At 45.0% G+C, this 18,816-nt stretch overlaps 1 protein-coding gene across 1 annotated transcript; it reads right to left on the reverse strand.

Annotated features, from left to right (window-relative positions):
• Positions 1-1,368: 1,368 nt before the first annotated feature.
• On the reverse strand, positions 1,369-18,806 carry TMEM258 (transmembrane protein 258). Its single transcript, XM_069623890.1, has 4 exons — positions 18,670-18,806; positions 4,454-4,563; positions 1,751-1,890; positions 1,369-1,572 (listed from the first exon to the last, which is right to left on the reverse strand). The coding sequence occupies exons 1-3, from the start codon at positions 18,670-18,672 to the stop codon at positions 1,764-1,766; spliced, it is 240 nt and encodes a 79-aa protein (XP_069479991.1). The 5' UTR covers positions 18,673-18,806; the 3' UTR covers positions 1,369-1,572; positions 1,751-1,763.
• Positions 18,807-18,816: the final 10 nt, after the last annotated feature.

Consider the following 18,816-nt stretch of genomic DNA (forward strand, 5'->3'; position numbering starts at 1 on the left):
TTGGCACCTTTTCTGCAGCACCAACAAAGGACGCGGATGACCCGGTCAATCTTCTTCGCTTCCTGCAGTTCCACACTCCGATGAGCGGGTCTGGGCGAGTTGAATAGGATCTCTGGTGTGTCCTTGAGGGATCAGCAAAGATGTGGACAGATTCGGCCTTTCCACGACGATGCACTCAAAATGAGCAGCAGGTCTCCTCGTATTGGGCTTCCACAGCTCTGAATTGAGTCAACTCTTGAGGTCCTAAGAGTTTCCAAAGTGTCTTGGGACTGGTTGTTCCCACCAGCCAAAGGGAAGGAGTCATCCTTGTCGGAGATCCTCTGTCGCACAGAAAGCAACGTCAGGAAAGCGGTGGTCACTTCACAGTGCTGCAAAGGGTCTGCAGGTGCCTCTGGTCGTCTTCTTCGGTTACTTCAGCTTCCCGTGGTCGACTTTTCACTCTATAAGCCTCACCATTTATACAGTTCCAGCACACACTCCTCTGCAATCTCACTCAGCATTTTACAGAAATGAGCGTTTGACTGTCCAATCAGGACAGCCAGACCTCCTGTGGGAGCTGGTCCTATTCAGGCATTCTGGCAGACAAAGGCCAGGCTCATGAACTGCATGGGATTGGGGTTGTGGGTAAGGCTGGCTGCCAAGGGTGGGGCCAGAGCCAGGCCGTTGGACTTTCTGGGGTGTGGGCGGTTGCTGATGGTGCAACTCTCCCTGGAACAGGTTTCTCTTTAGCTACCTCTCTTAGAACAAAAAAGGTTGCCGTAACTCCATGCTGCTTTGAAAAACGTCCCTACTGCATTCTGAGTTTTTATGCAGTCCCTGCTACCATAATTACTAGTTATTTGCACGTGCGGCTTGTTGTAGGGGGGGTTGCATGACTTGCTAGTACGATTGATGCCTCCCGTGTGAAAGACCACATTTATCTCTTGTAGATTGTACATGCTCTCAGCAAGTGTCCTTATTGGTGTACTCATTAAGCATACATTTTATGTAAAATCATGGTGTTAAAAGTAGTGCGCAAAATCAGTGGGGTACGTGCAAGATGTTTATGCCTAGGGGCAACAGGGTGAGCTTCCTTCCAAGTGATCCTCCATCAATACGATAGCCCCCTCACCAGCAAAACCTTCCATTTAGGTGTCCACAATCACAGCTGTAAGACCAAGAGGGCAAGCCTCTTTATAAAAGAGTGTTCTACTCAAACATGTGACCAAAGCAGTGAGCAACCTTTCATAAATTCTGTCAGTGCTAAAGGACCGAAAGGAGAATCCTCCCTCTCAGAAGTGCCCATTAGTGCTAAACCAGCTAGTCCAGAAGAGTGGAATGGAAGTCTTGTCACTCTGACACACATCACAAACTCCACAAAAGACAAGATACAATTCAGGACTTTTATTACAAAGTGTGGCAGATTGCAAAAACATAAAAAAGGATCAACTTCTGAGAACAGCAGCGAGGCAATCCATATGTAGACAGAAGAGGGGAAATACCCAATGGTGGGAGCAGTCTGCATCTCGTGGGCGAGACAATTGTGCGGTGTTGGTCTGGCACTTCAAAAGAAGGCAATTAAAAATGCGAAGGCTGAAACAAGAAAAAGACAATAAGATGGATCAGAGCAATAGGGGTTTCAGCAATAAAAGGAAGGGACGGGGAGGGGGAGGGGATTAGAGACCATTGTGCAACAGACAGTAACTATGAACAAGAATGTGGAGACCAGCGAGGCATTGGAGTACAGAAAGTAAGTGCAGATCATTCTTACCAACTCTGCCTGGTCACACGTAGATCCCCACCCAGAGCAGCAGGAACAGGACACCGAAGCCCATGAAGAGGGAGGCTACTAGGGAGATTAGTAGCTCTTTATAGATATCTCGAGTGTATTTGGTTGAAGTCACCTCATAGCTGAATCTAATGGTCAAGGACAAAATGAAAACTAGGTCTGGCAACAGCATGCATCATATGCGCAAACAGATGCCACATACACCCCAGTAGGAAGCCAACTTTTACATTTTAAGAACTAAATATGTACAAGCCTAACAGCCTTTATTTGTTCCACTCTTTAAAGCGCAGTATTAAACCAATGAGCATTCAATGAATACGTATTTGTGGTAGGGATACCCTACCTTGGACCAACTAATTAGTATACCGGTGGCTTGCAAAATCATATAGATTCATCCATCAAAAGATTCGAACCTAAAACGGTTCGAACTGGGTAGACGGCCTTAAATAATAATACTGTATCAAACGGTGAGAGGGCTTACCATGAAAGTCTATCTGCAAATAAAGACATTATCAGCATAATAAGGGAAAGTTGCTACTGCGACAGAAGACGAAAAGCACTTGATGTCAGAGAGAAAACACTAAAGGATATGGTTTGGTCTAGGCTGAGAACAAAAGTTCGAAAGCTTCGAAACCCTGCATAATCATGTGTTATGAATAATGCAAAAAGGAAGTACAATTCCACATGTGAAAGACTTTAGCAATTCACAGTGCACAATCCATCAGTGACCCCTCGGCCTAATCATCATTAGGACAGGGATACCAAAAGAGAAGAGCTGAAGTTTTAAAAATGCAGGGCGAGTAGTCATTTTCAAAGTCGTGAACATAACAGTGACATCAAATGGCCTTCCCCCTCCCCCAATAGCATAAGAGGAAGGAATAATAACTTGAAATGCCAAAAATAAATTGAAAATTAAGCTTCAATAGACATACTATGTACAATATCACTTAAAACTACCCATGTGTCACATTACATTTGGGAAAATATATCATCCCAACTATCAATTACTCATTAAGCAGTATGAGCAACAATGACCCCACCTCCAGACTGAGCAAGAACAACCAAGGTAACACTACAGCATGCATGAATGAATGGTACTCGCCTTGAATGAGTGGTATTGGTCCCAGAGCGCATAGCAAGAATTGGCCCATGCCATACATGCCCCAGACAGTAAAGAACGAATCGCCCCTTGCAGTAACTGGCCACTACAAGTAGATCAAGGGTCCCAACCATTCACCGGGCTGGTGTACCTGCTCCGTTTGAGGTAGAACCGAATTAGGGGTGCCATACAGTAATGTGAATATTTCCCCATAATGAGCAGCATTTGTCAGATACAGTACATTCTTAAAGGCTCCATATGAACGTTGTTTGCTAGATAAAATATACTATTAAAGAGGTATTAAACAATATAAGAGTACTGGCCACAGACGGTATGCATAGCATGTATGTAGGTTTCTTGTATACTCCTATACCGTCCTCGTACCATTTCCAAGCACAATTAAGGCATGTATACAAAAACGTGAAGTATTCGCTCCAGACATCAAACAGCAGTATTGGCTCCAGCTGGCATACAATTAATGGGCCACGGGCATATTGAGCAGTATAATGTCCCAGACTTAGTTCAATAGTGGTCCAGTTGAGTAATGATATATTTTTATTTTATAATGCGTCTAATACCATACCTGAGCTTGGTTTCCAAGAGCGGATCCGGGATCCAATCTTGCTGCCAAGACCAGCGCTGCGTTGCCCCTGTGCAGTCAAGCAGGTGCCTTCCAGTCTTCTGCTCTGCTGACGTTACTGAGATAGTGCATTCGAGACCTGGGCCAACAGACATAATGGACTGCTGCAACTTCTGGCGGTGTCCTTCCCAGCGAGAGGGGCTTCCATAGGAAGCTGAGGCATCAGCATCTGGTGACTGCCGAAAGGGGGAATCCCAACCTACTCTGTGTTTGTGCAACCAGTGACTGTAGAGACGAAGATGCCTTCCCGTTCAGTGATGCTTCATTCCGGTCCATTTATTTAGTCGCTAGTTCCATGCACCTGCGCTTAGCTGAAGGACAATACATGACACAGGAGGCACGCGTCCTTTCACAGGAATTGAGGAGCCATGAGAGAGCAGACAAGCAGTGTAGGGTTCTTGCGTTTGCTCCTTGGCTGAACAGCTGCAGGTGGCTCTCCTTGTGTCATGGGCCATGTACAACCTTCTTCAGCTGTCATGAGCTGCTCTACGCTTAGCCATGTTTCTAGGTAATTTTATCGACGTTCGTTTTTTTGGATGGATTTTTTTGCCAACAAAAATCCATCGGAAAAAACTAATTGAAAAGTACTTGTTTTTATGTGGGATCTCCCCCCACCCCCATTCCCACATTTCCCCATGTTGTTACCCCAACCCCACGCCTTTTACGCCCTTACCCACCCCCATATACATATCGATTTGTTGTTTTGGCAATAAATCCATCATCCAAAAAACAACCGTGGGCAAAAGGACAGTATACGGTTGAAGTAGTAGCTACTACCCCCGAACTCCAGTAGTGTAAGACTCACTCACACACACGATGCCTCACACTTGAGGTTTCTGAAACTCTGGAATGCTGAAGTTGCATCCCATTCAACTACATAATCAACTCAGTGCATATGCTCTTCACATTCATGACACCCATACCCCCGTTTCTGCTCAAAGGATACACGAAGAACCAAGCAGTGAAGAACATGCCAATAGCCAGGAGCACCACGGTGAGATGTGGGAATACAGCGGGATTCACTGGGCTGGTGTACCTGCTCATAGCCTCGAGCTCCTAAGAAGGACAGAGTGAATCAAAGACAGAAGAAGAAAAATCTTGCTTGCAGTTATTTTTGAATGTACCAATATACATTTTTTAAAGCAATCTTCAATGTTAAAAAATAGGCAGTACGTGACATTTCATGAGCTGATTCTGACAAAATGTAATCCAGTAACTGTCAAGCTGCCCAGATACTAACAGGAAGCATATTAATGCACCTTCCCATCTAGTCAAATAGACACCGATCATTTAATTCCTGAAAATGTTATTCCTTTTAAAACGGCTACGAAAACATAAAGTTTTTTTAAACTTTCAAAGCCAGTAAATCTTTGGAATAGCTCAGTGGATGAATAACCTGCAGTAGAGCTCTAGCTACAGGTTTCACATAAATTACCACAGCAAGCGCATTAACCCAGCAAGCCAACGTTCCCAAAGAATCTCACAGGGAGAAAAGGTTACAGAAATTATTTAACCATTTTATAAAGCACACACCTATCGGGGGGGGGTGGTTATTGTTTACCCGGGCCTGTGCATGGGCTCACTGTTTACGCAAAACCAACAAAGAAAGTTTTTTTTTTTAAAGTGCACACCTAAGACAGAATGGTGTGTTGCAATTTTTAACAAATGCTGTCATTATTGCATGACAAAATTTGTGTTACACGAGCAAGAGACTTTAAAAGCTGGTTTTGGCGCATATAGCATTAAGCTGGCGCTACCTAATCCCAGCCAACGTTTTAAGAGGTACAGACCAGTCCTAAAATGCTTCCAGATAATATTTTATGCTAGAATCATTAGTTTTGTCGAATGAGATAAGAGGCTGCGCCGGGTGCACCGAATTGCAACCGACTTGTCCCAGTTTCTCCAAGACTTTCACAGAAACTGGCCTGTTGAATCCCCCTAATTTTATCTTTGTTTTTGTACTTGTTAAGCATATCATACAGCCATATTATAGATATCTTGCTCCCTTACACAATAACCAGACCCAGCTTAGCGTATAAAGATTTCACGATTGCTGAAAATGCCACAAAATCTGCCATTTAAAAAAAAGATCCCAAAAAATACACTTTACGAAGGGGGAAAAGGAGAGGCATGGGGGGGGGGGAGCAGTGAGCCAGATGGGGAGTGATGGGCAAGAAGCAGAGGGCTAGCTGTGGGCCAGCTGCATAGTGGTGGGCAAGAAAGTTGAGATGTAGTGGTGGGCCAAAGGATGAGCTGTGGGCCCAAAAGCCGAGAGGGAGTGGCGGGCCAGAAAGCATAGACTGAGCGGTGGACCAGAAAGCAGAGAGGAAGAAGTTCTGCAGAAAGTAAAAGGGGTGCAGTGGGACAGGAAGCAGTGCACCTGAAAGTGGGAGCATGGTTGACCCAAAAGAGAGGAAGCGGTGGGTGGGAAAGCGGGAGTGAGCTGGAGATTTGAGAATCGATGGGGGAGGGGGGAAGAGTGCAAAAGACTGGGAGAAAGGTTGTGAGATGTAGAAGAAAAGAAAGAATGAAGGACTGTAGACTGCAGGAGGAACTGGAGAGGGTAAGGTGTGGGTTGAGTCCATGGTTTAGAGTGTAGCAGGGACTGAGCAGGGCGAGCCGCGACCGGGCCGTGTGACAGAGCAAGTATGGGTATCACTAGAAGAGCCAGAGGTGTGGGAGTGCAATTCGTGATGGAGAATGGGGGGTCGGGAGGGTGTGGAAGTGTGTGGGATGCTGGCGAGTGTGAGAGATGTTGGTGAATGAGGGAGTGTCAGTGTTCGGGGGATTGCAGAAACAGAAAGGGAATATTTGCACCTTTACAACTGATAAAGATCGGTTTAAACCAAAACAAACACTGTACTGTCAGGCCAATAACATCTAGGACCAGTGCACCAGATAAGATTTGCAAGTGCCAGTGTTTTACTCCCTGTTTTTTAAAGTTGGGAATAACTTTTTTTTTTTATATAAAAAAGGGAGCTAAGATGCAAGTCCGATTCCGTGTAAACAAGTTTTAAACTGGACAACGGAATTGTTTTCGTAAGAATTATTCCTTTGCACCTATTCACGCACATAAAAAGATGCATGTTTATTTCTTCTAATCAGGCAGTTTTATTCCTGTGGTACTATGTGCATTAGTGGTCCAAATAGATCCATGGAACTATGTGGGCGAAAACGGGGGCACAAGGTTCTACGTGTCTTTTTCCTATTTTTGGGGATGGCTATTTTTACGAGCATTTGCCTATTTTTTTAGGGAGTAAACGTGGACGATACACCCCTTAACATGTAGGGCTGTCTGGGACTATTAAATTGAAAGCTGAACCACACACAAAAAATGCAAATAAGACAACCTGGCTCTTTTGGAGATTCAGTTACTGCCTCTTTCTTGAAACCATTGCTCTCTTTTGCACGCCTCCAGTCAATGAAAAATATTCTACAATAAATACAATTTTGTGTTGCAAAATGTTACATTTTGTGCAGCAATATTCTGGAGGGTCGGAATAATTAGGTTTAATTTTCCAAATGGAAGTGCAGATCCATGAATAGCAGACTTGAATGTTGATGTTGGCCTTGAGGCAATGAATGGAGTATCTCTCACTTCAAACTTGTTAGCTAGATAGATCTAAGAGAAGAGACTAAACTCCAACAAACCTTTAAGTATTGGGAAGTGTTCCCATAACATGTTTTACACCTCTCATCCAGCTATGGCTGTTCATTCAACAGTGGTTTGCATTCTGGACGTTTAGTGTAGGTTTTCCGAAATGCATGTACTTCAAATCAAGTGCAGACTGGTATTGGCTAAAATACAAAACACGGACCACTAGTCAGCTACTTTAACCATAACTGCCTCCCTACGCTATGGTGGTTGTGCAGCAGATATGTATATTCCTGCATGCCATTTCAGTCAGATGTGAGTGGTTCATCCTGTGCTACGTGTTCCACCATCGTTTGGCTTTTCATTCATCCTGCAGAGCTCTTCATGACAGAAGAGGCAGAGCCTGAATGCCTTAGTCACCTGCGACACTGCAACAACCTTTTGTCTAAAATAAATGCCTTTCATTATTGAAACCAGGCTTTCAGAATTTTCTTTTGCATAGATGTAAATGAAAGGTGCGGTTTTGATTTCAAACAAGGAGGCAGGTTTGTAGAGGTCTATAAATAATGTACCTTTTATTTCACAAATAAAATAAATAGCTCGGGAGACTAGTTGTCTGGACTGGTCTTCAAAATGCCTATCAGCCATCAAAATTAACTGCCTTTAACGCAGGAAAAGCTGGAATTTTGCACAGAAAAGGTCACCCATTAATTGCTGCCTACTGGGCATCTCTCTTCCGACAATAGAACTGTAAACTCACAGCTCCATGGTACACTGCAGGAAGCCCATTCAGTTCTGGCGACAACTTAAAATCCGAGCGGTAGTACCAGCTGCTTTAACAGCGGTATGCAACAGTGACGAGAATAGGCCCTGCAAGCAATGGCCAAGGGTGCTTTCCAAATCTAGTGTGCATTAGTCAGGTTCTGCGCCATAGCAAAAATATTATGGGTCACAATTGTTATATTTAACAGAACATTTATTGAATTTCGATATGATTCTAATTTGTGCAAGTTTGTTTCTGAGCAAATATTAACCCGATGGTGGCACATGCTAATGTTTCACCCTGTTGTAGGCTGTGTCAAGGTGTAGCATTATAAATGGCCAACATTAGAAACAAATAGTTCTGAAACCCCATTTAGGAGTCACAGGTGGTAGTGAGTTCGTAGCATTGGGCATATCATTTGTTCACTTAATGATAAGTTATGGTCGGTACCCTCTGTTTAGATGGTAGCAACCTACGCTGATCCGTTTCACATGTAATTGTTTGCCAATATTTATAGGTTCTTATATAAGCAGTTTGTATTTTTGCAAAAAGAATATTTTACATGTACACTTAGGTTATTGCTCATTACATGACATTTCCTGTTGGAGAGAAAACAGGTGTGGAGGTAAGAAAGGAATGAAGAGGAGAGTTTAGGTAGTATATATGGTACGTTTGTCGTTTGATAGAAGTCGTGTGAAGACCAAGTAAACTCTCCATAGTTTTAGAGTCACCATGTGATGGTGTCTTAAGTGATAACGTCCAGTAGGAATAGGTCGGTGCAGTAACAGTGCAGGTTTGTTTCAGCACAAGTGTGTTTACATTGGTATGCTCTTGTTGTAAAGTGGTCTGGCATACATGGTGGTAGGTATCTAAATTCAGATTACTTGTGTGCCTGCACATTGGCCTTTAGGTTGTTCGTGGGCAAAACTGAGGTGCTGGTGGTGGCCATCGAGCAATGGTGCATATGTAAGTAAAGTTTTCCTTACAAGCGTTCAGTTACACTCTCTAGTTGGCTTTTGCCATTAGGCAATGGGTCCTGGATTTTTCAATGACTTTAGTATATGTTCTCCAGTAGGAGGAATAACAATGGATAAGGTACTATCAGCTAAGTGCCTAATGAAGTACCTTAAGAAGAGGCTTTTTTTTTTATTGCCCAGTTTGTTCTTACTTGGTTAGGAGTTACTGGATCAGTTATTTGGATTCTGGATGGCGGTGCACCGCTGAATGCATTGAACACCGCCATTTTGGGATCGGCATAAAAAGCTATCCCACGTAACAGACGTGAGTGATGACATCATCGGCGTCTAAGAAAATTGCTGCAATTGCTATATCCTTTCTCTCCCCCGCCGCAAAGTAGGTTTATAGAAACCTGTGGGTCAATATTTTAATTTATTCGTACGATGATGGGTAAATTCCCTTGAAGTATTCAGAAGTCTCTAAAGGATCTGCCAAAGGCTGCAAGTATCATGAATAATATTGTAATAAATAGGTTTTAATAAATTACTATGTTCAAAAAGAGAAAAGAGGTTAGGATTCGTTGGTGGAATGGATTGCAAAGTGCTTGCCTTTCAATTGAGTGAGTCAGTATCTCTGCATTCTAGCACTAGCTTTCAGAGGTTTTACATAGTGGGTGCCATGTATGAAACGCTATTATTAACATGGCGGGTAAAGCCTCCTTGGATGGTGAAATGAATGGGGGAGGTCAAGTGACAGTTTTCTCTTCAGGAAATCTCATGTAGTGAACAAGAACCTAAATGTACATGTAAAATATTCTTTTTGCAAAAACACAAACTGACTATTTAAGAACCTATGAATATTGGCAAACAATTACATGTGAAACTCTGATCAACGTAGGTTGCTACCATCTAAAGAGAGGGTACCAACCATAACTGATCATCAAGTGAAGAAATTATATGCACAATTCTACTAACGTACCGCCTGTGACCCCTAACAGGGGTTTCTGAATGTACTATTCTTTGTTTCTAACATTGACCATTTATAATGCTACGCCTTGACAAAGCCCACAACAGGATGAACCATTAACACGTGCCACCATCGGGTTAATGTTGGCTCAGAAACAAACTCGCACAAATTAGAATCATATTGAAATTCAATAAACAAACATTCTGTTTTATAACAATTGTGACCAATAATGTCTTTGGTATGGCGCAGAACTGGACTAATACCCACTTGGTTCTCTACCTTCACTTATTATGGGAATATCAGCCATAGTTAGGGTCTTGTAGCTGGCAGACTTATGTTACTCATACAGTGAACACCTACCCCATACAACGTAAAAACGGTGCACAGACATATTTTATTCCCTTTTATCTGTACTGCTTTCCAAATCTGTTTGTTGTCCTATTTTGCCCTTAAGTGATACCCAAGGGTCTGCTTCTCCAATAGGTAATCTGCCAAAAGGAGGTGGTGCGACCAACGTTCAACAGGCAGGTTGCATGGGTCAAACCAAAGATAAGCCTACATGGTTCAACACCACAATGCACGCTATAAGAAAAGAACACTCCATTGCATGTGTTGGGGTGGTCACGAAGGGTCCCCATGATTACAAGGAGTTCATATTGCACGTGCCGTATTCACGACTCTGGGTCGCATCGATCTGGGCGCAATGTTGTAAATATCAAGAGCAGTTAATTATGGATAGGATAAGTTACTTTAGCGTTACTGTTTGTTTAGAACTGATACACAGCAGAGAGTTGCACAAGAGAAAAATGTTAAATAATGCAACATGAACACCATCAATCGACAGGGTGCTCTGAAACACATGGAAACTGGGAGACAGAGGTTTTCATGCACACGAGAGGAGCCTGTCCCGAGATCCTGCGGTAAAGAAGAAATAGCATTTATAAAACATGCGCACAGGGAAATATATAAAAAGGAGTTTTGAACACAAAGAGAAGCACCTGGAAGAGTTTAATATGGAGTTAATATAAATTTGCATGCAGTGGGGTTTTGTGAGTTTATTCTGACTTTGCAGTTAGCAGTTACACAAGGCATGTTAGGCAGCTGGGACATTGTGGTTTTTATGGGTTGGGGAGTTGAAGGAGGAAGAGTCATCCAGTAGGTAGAAGGTCCGCTTTCGAGCAGGACGAAGGTTTATGGTTTAACAGTACCGCAAGGAACAGGTGTAATCTTGCTGGTTGCATTGACATTGCGTAGAGGGGGTTGACAATTTCTTTGGTCCGGCAATAAAGATGGGGCTCGGGGCCAGGGTGTGCCGTGGTCAACTGTTTTCACAGGGTGAAGCTAGATGATTTACGTGATGGAGTAGTGGTTGCATTAATTAGAAGGTCTTGAGGAGCTAGGAGTCTGGGGCAGATGAGATCGCAATCAGTAGTCGAAAGAGAAAAACCTGTTCTTTCAGCCCTTCCTCGTATTGCAAAAATATCCTAGCGGACCATGTGCAAATCACACAAGGTTAAAGGCTCTGGGCCAGTTGTTACTTAATTCATTATGTTTTATGTGAATGTTTCATCGTATCATGTCACAACCTAACACGGACCAATCCCCAGCAAAGGCAGATTTTGAATATGATCTCACAATGGTTGTAAAGATTGGTCATCGACAATGAGAAAGGAATTGGAAAAGAAGGAACTTCTTTGTAAATGTAAGCTCAATCAGGTTTTAGGGGTGGGTGGTAATAAAATATCTGGGAATGTTAACTGTTAAAATGTTCTTTTTTTAATTTAACAATTGATGTTGTTCGTTGAGACTCGAGTTGGTTTGGTTCCACGGGACAATCCAATTGCTCCCTGGAATATTTTGTACAATAAACCCTGCTTTATGTACAAAACGTGCATTCGTTCCACAGGTGGTGGACCCAGTTTGGGCTGAGGTAACTAGGGGGGTGCCCCCACACATGCCGTAGTTATACCCATCACGGGTGGCTTTGTGTCTATTAATTGGCAATTGAGCAGTCCACTAGATCGTTTGGCTCTAGTGGACCCAGCCCAACCGAATGTCTTAGATGCACACTAGAAGAAGCAAAATTAGAGTGACAAGACGTCTCCAGAATTGGGCCCCCTGTCCCACCATTCCAAGTGTTTTTTTTATTTCAATTTATTCAATTATTTAGAATATTGCCACATGTGGACTCGAACCCCAACCTTTCAGATACCAGCAACCTGCATTACCCGACTGTGCTCCAGAGACGATTTGGGAAACATTAAACAGCAAGTCCTTTAACATCAATCAGAGCAAAAGCTCGTTTTTCATTGACTTTATCCACAGTCAAAACTGCACCGTTCATAGGAAGGGGCTGTGCTGGCAATACTGTGGGTTTGTGGGCAGTTAGGGGGAAGCCCTCCAATTGTGTCATTGGCTATCCCGATTTTTCGTCTTGAAAATCTTGTCAACCGAACAAAAATGCAACTCAGTGCCATGCTTAGACAATCCGTACAGAATAAAAGCACAATAAAGCTTTCTCTCTGTCAAAACTGAGTCTCAACTATTTGAGCCGAGCTTTAGACAGCACAAATCCTAAACAAAAAACCCATATAACACGTACAACATAACACTAACATGTATGATGCTCATGTACTATGGAGAGGGAGGGGTAGCCCTGCGCCAAACTGCATAAAATTGACAACTTTGTACACAACAGCCCAGTATGTGTGCATAGGGACGCTACCTCCACCTTCCTCTTCTTGTCACAGTACTTACCTTTCAGGCACCTGCCCCCAGCAATGAACGGGACCCATCTCCCCACTATTGTAATAGTCCTGCTCTTACATGGAGTTAACATACTCCCCAACTCCTTCATTCACCAGTGAAATGACCGGTCCTTTTGGCAGGGAGCAGAAAAGCTGCTCCTCACCTGCAAAATGAAAATCTCCCCAATGGGCTTTGGGGAGTGCGTGGGGGAAAGCACAGTTTTGCAGATACCACCCTAGAGCGGGTTTGTGGGGCAACATAGCCAAGAATAAGAAAGACACCCTGCGTTCCATGCAGGGTGCGCAAGGCCCGTCGAGAAATGTGATCACCAAGGCCCCGAGGGAAAAATACAAGGACCATGTACGCTTTAGTGGTTATGGGACAGTTAATCACCCTGTTGCAGGAACAAGTGAGCCGCAAAACAAAGCATGTTTAAAGTGGGCCTTTCCGTGCCAGTCCAGGCAAAAGGAAAGTAGACGTGGCTATGTTATTATCAGGCTGGTGGTATACCAAATATGTACAGTATGCACACACAGAGGAAAAGCAGGCAAAGGAATGAGGGGTAGGAAAGTAACACGACAGCCCCGAAGGTAGTGGTGTACCAAGCGGGGGAAGACCGGTACATGGCAGGACAGAGGGTGCAGAGCAGGAGTTCGAACTCAACGCCTTTGTTGTCCTGGTAACAGGACACATCCAGTGCGGTACCCTCACTGTTCAAGCTACGGCAGCAGAGCGGCTCTCCCAGGGCCGGACACGTGGCTCAGTGTCAACAGAGCATTACACACGAAATAGGAGGGGGTACGATTAGGCAGAACTTTTGTCCCTTAAGAAATGTAAATGAGGGTGATCAGAACTGAGAAGGGTACATAACGCTGCATGCTTTATGAAATAATGACTATTGTTTATAAACCCAGGGGGATTTGTTAGGTTTATATTAATCTGAATGATGTTATTGTAATTGTGCATGCAGGATAGGGACAATTAAACTAAAGTCATACTCCTATTCCTCAACTTATTTCTAATATGGAGGTAGAGGTATACAGTGTAAAGTTAGTGTATTATGATTATCATATAATGTGGTTTGCTTCCAAGACATTGCTATAAACAAAGTATTATTTAAGCACATGAAATGCAAAGCAAAACCTTAATAAATGTGTAGATCAACTAGACCTGGGAGGATGTGTTCAGTTGCTTAAATTGCTCATATCCCGGTTTCACCATTTAACCAAAGTGTGTGACCCTGGACAAATCATTTATTTGCACATTTATTTGTTATGTAAACGTGTTATAATTACATCTGCCACTAACGTTACAAAAAAAAGTTGATTGAGGATGGGCTGCGAATAAAACCGCATGGAACTGCACGTACAGATTTTCATGCAAAACCATTTTGTAAAGTTGCCCAACCCAAAAATGAGGGTGCTGCCATTTCAGCAGGAGCACACAGCAAACAGGTAGCCATGTCCCACAACGCTCTGGGTCTCTGCAGCAGCAGTGCGGGACAGAGCCACTAGACATTCCCCTCCAGGGATACCGGAGTGTACCCCCCAGCCACAGCATACACCTACTTAACAGGCTGCCCCTGGCCTTGCCAACATGGCAGCCACCAAAGACGCCACCATCCTGGCCGTCCTCGCCAGCACCATTGCCACACTTGATTCACCGCAATTCCAAGCCAATAAGAGGATCAGACACCAACTGGGAGGCGAAGGTGGGATGCAAAGTCCCCCTGCACACCTGGTGCACTGCAGCATCAGCAGACATCAGCTGAAGGTAAGCCACTTGGTATGGTCTCGGCTCAACCCTTGAGACTTCCTCAAGAATCTGCATACCACCATGCCTTGTGACCACTCCGGCCCATGCAAAACTCACCCGCCCCATTCACCTGTAGACTTGTGCGCCTCCGAGCACGCACCTATCCACAATCCTAAAACTTGCGACCCAGAGATGCCTTAGCCCGCAATGCGCCTGCATGCAACCCCCTACCAACACCACCAGGCACTAGCAAGCGACCTCGTCATCTGCGTTATCATGCAAACTACAAGAAGCTACATCAGGACGTCCCTTCACCCTGGCCAACACTCTGATCCCTAATCCAAGTATCCCAGCTCAGGCCGACTCCACACCAGAGCAGAACATCCTCAGCAACTACACTGCCCAAAGCAGGAACAAGACTCCCATACCATCAGTGGCTAACCGCACCAAGGCACGCAAGCACGTACGCAGTTCTGCTGCTGCCCCAACTGTTTCAAACCTTGCTGGTAACATTGTCGCCATCACCACCAGGCCTAATGTTACCAGCCCGACTGCTGCCCGTGCTGTAACCATGCCTAATGCTGCTAAATGTACTAGCCCCATTGCTGCCCAGGCTGTTACCATGCTTAATGCTGCTCAGTACCAGCTCCAAAGTTACCCACGCCTCTACCATGCCTAATGCTATCTAGGCAACTCTCCTATTGCTGCCAATGGTGTCAGCCCTAACGTAGCCCATGCTACCACCCCAACCACCTCTCAGGGTGCCATCCCATCAGATACTACACATACGTACACTCCTTCTCCCCACACCACGCTAAACTGCACCCTCATTAACACACGCTCCCTCCCAGCTGACGCCTTAGACATACACGACTTGCTCACTGTCCAAAACCTTGACCTCCTAGCTATCTCAGAATCCTGGCTCCATGAAGCATCACGCCCTGCCATCTCACTAGCACTCCCCCCAGGGTACACTATATTCTGACCGCACTCTAAAGGAGGTAGGGTAGCCCGCATAGCAAAAGAGTCCATCCCCATTAGAAACATTGAAAATTCCACTGAAGCTAGCAGCGACATCCTAGTCCTCAAACTAACCACATCCCCTAACTGCACCATTACACTCTACATTGTCTACCGGCACCCAGGCCCCATAGCAGACATCCAAGAAGTCCCCACCCACCTCCTATCTGGCGACCTTAAGACACCATCCAAGGCCATCCTTTTAGGTGACCTGAAGCTAGAACTTAATGACCCGGGAGATCCACAAGCTAAATCCCTCGCTAAAGCGCTAGAGACCCTTGGTTTCAAACAATCCATTACTGACCCTACACACATCAAAGGCTGCACCCTAGACTGGCTAGTAGACCCCAACTGCTCACCTTCCGCCAGCGCCAACTCCCCCGCTCCATGGACAGACCACCATGTCATCCCATTTTCCATTTCCCCACCCAAGAATGAGAAACCCTTCACCTCGCCCCTCCCACCTAAGCTCACCAAAGAAAGGCTTTCCCACTTACAAACTCCAGCCCTCGGGCCTCCTTTCTCCAACTCAGAAATATTGGCTCAAATTTATAAAGCCACACTGAAACGGAAAGCCAAACCCACAAAACACTCAATGCATGGTTCTCCCCCAAGCTACTAGAAGTCAGTTTGAAAAAACGGGCAGTCCTCTCTAACTGGCAAACAAACCACCTAGACTCAGCTAAACGCTCGCAAACTCGCCAGGGACTATAAAAAAGCAACCATCCAGGTAAAGATGCATCCTTTAACACCCAGACTGCCAACGCCAAGTCAGACGCAAAAGAAATCTCCATTTTCAGAGCACAAAACTCCCACTGCTCCCCCACAGGCACTGATCAAAGGTGCTCCGATATTCAATCAGCCATGCTCAGTAAAATAGACCTACTTTATAACCGGAGCCAGGCTAACCAGCACACACTGATCCTACCCGACCAGCCCTCCACAACCACTTCCAGTCACAACACAAACGACAGACCTCACTTCAAGTTCAAAAACGTCACCGAATCAGAAGTCATCGCCCTTGTGAAGAACAAACCCTCTAACTGCAAAGGCAAACATCTGCCCGGCCTCACTCATCAAAAACGGTGCAAGCACACTTGCACCATTCCTCACCGCCTTCATAAATGCCTCCTTCACTTCAGGACTCATCTCCTCCAGCCTCAAGGAAGCCTGGGTACGCCCCCTTCTAAAAAAACAAAAACAACTCACTCAACCCCACCTCCACCAACAACAGGCCTAGTTCTCTTCCTGCTAAAAGTCCTAGACATAGCAGCCTACTTAAAGGTACAACAATTCCTCAAATCCAACAGCGTCCTTGGCCTGCGACAGTTTGGCTTCTGCCCCGGTCTTGGAATGGTATCAGCCCTGCTCGATTTAAAAAACCAGATGGACAACATCAAGAATACAGGTAAACCTGCTCTACTCCTCCTCCTAGACCTTTCTACTGCCTTTGACATTGTAGACCACAAAATACTCTGCCACCATCTCTCCTCCTCAGCACACTTTTCCCCCCATACAACAGCTTGGATCACTTCATTCCTCCAAGGTCGAGCTATGAGAGAGTGTTCCGACCACTTGTGCGCCGCCCCAGCCACCATTCAGTGCTGCGCTACACAAGTATCCTGCATCTCCCCCATGCTCTATAACTTCTTCACCAGACCAGAGTTCAACATACTGGATTCACACGGTATATCCTAGACACCAACAATGCTGATGATACCCAAGTCCTCCTCCCCCTATCTGGTTATAATGAGGCAGATGCCAAGATATTTAACTCTGCATACTCCACCATCCAGGCTTGGATGGCAGCAAACTGGCTCTGCCTCAATGGGGATAAAACTGAACTACTATGGACAGAACCTAAGGAAACCCTAAATAAACTCAACAACCAATACTCAGCCTTCACCATCAACAACATTCAAATGCCAGTCTCACAGTCCGTAAAAACCCTTGGGTTATACTCTCTCCATGTTCAGGCAAGTCAACGCCATTGCGTCCTCTGCAGCCTACTACACCAAAACTGCTAAACGCAGCCAGACCTTTCCCGACTACCAAAACCTGCCTGTCCATTGCCAGAGCCATAGTTGTTTCAAGATTGGATACTGCAAGAAGAAACTCCAAACCATTCAGAAGAACGCTCTGCACGCAGCCATAGGCATCCCCAAAAGGTTTGCATCTCCTCCGCAGGGAGGTAGGCACATTGGCTTCCCATTAAAGAACGTGCCTTCAAAACACTGGCTATCACCCACAAGTGCATCACTACACAGCCCCACCCTACCTCTTCCAGACCTACCAGAACACCCTACTCCAACCGACTCGTAGTTCCTAGAGTCAAACTAGCCAGCGCAGGCAGGGCAAGCGTCCCTTTCTTTGCAGCTATGCAATGGAACTCCCTGCCACTCACCCTTAGAGCAGAACCATCACACCTTGCTTTTCTTAAAGCACTCAAAACCTGGTTGTCTAAACCTTGAACTCTGTGCTGTCTCAAGATGCAATTACACTTCATGCAACCACGTCACCGTTGTCTGCAACAGCGCCTCGATGCCACCTGGCTGCATGTGCGCTTCATAAATGTCAAAATAAAATACATTTCTTGCCGAAGTCGGAGTGCATCCAACTCCAGAAAGAACTTAGAAGACTTATTTCTGAAGTCAGAATGCGCTCAGGGACACGAAAGTAGAATTCTATTTGCAGCACACGCGCTGCATCATGGGGGGGTGGGGGCAGGAACGATTGTATGCTGCCAGTTTAATAGCATTAATTTTCCAAGGTGCATTGGGGGGGGGAAATTAGAAGGACTTTTTTCGTGCACCCTCCCCTCCCTCTTTGCATTGCTGGATACTCCCCTGCTGGAACAGATACATTGTGTCCGGACTACCGTGCTGTCAAAAAAAGTAGAAAGGAAGCATATACAAAAATCTCAGGCAGAGGCATCTCAAAAAAACTAAGACTTCTTACCAAAAGCAATACAACTGAACATAACATCATGAACGCAGAACGTATGGAAAACAAGTAGAAGAGGCTGTGAGAACGATTATGCTGCAAAAAAAGAAAACCTGAAGAAGGTTCAACACGTCATCTACCGCCTAGTTATTAGAAGCATCGTCTGCCTTTCCTGCTTCTCAGCTTGGCAGCTTCTCGGCGTTTGGCCCCTTACTAATTGTGACGTTTTTTCGTGGGAATAGCGCTTAACAGCGCCTGTGCTATGATAACATTTGAAGGTATTAGATGAAGGTGCATTCCCCAGAAGGTATGCAAAATTGCAATGTCGCCGGATTGGGGGAAATGGTGATTGAAGCAATCCGTTATGTATCATTTTCTCCCAAACAAGCACAATAATCTCAAAGAGACCACTTACCATCTCTCCTGCTGTTTGTGTTCTTCTGGTAAGGGTGGCTTACTGTTGCTATTGCCGCTGTCACCACCGGAAAGACACGTCTCACAGTGAAAGGTCAGAGGCCATCGCGCACGCAGTGCACGCCGGGATAATAGATTGCTATATGTG

This window comes from Ambystoma mexicanum, chromosome 11 (genome assembly GCF_040938575.1).
Source record: "Ambystoma mexicanum isolate Mex_15411 chromosome 11, UKY_AmexF1_1, whole genome shotgun sequence".
Taxonomy (NCBI): domain Eukaryota; kingdom Metazoa; phylum Chordata; class Amphibia; order Caudata; family Ambystomatidae; genus Ambystoma; species Ambystoma mexicanum.

Bases quoted from the DNA above. Each gene is read 5' to 3' on its own strand.
- TMEM258 (XM_069623890.1), bottom strand. The intron at 1,891-4,453 runs GTATCCTTTGAG...CATTAGATTCAG, and splicing joins TTCACTGCTTGGTTCTTCGT to CTATGAGGTGACTTCAACCA.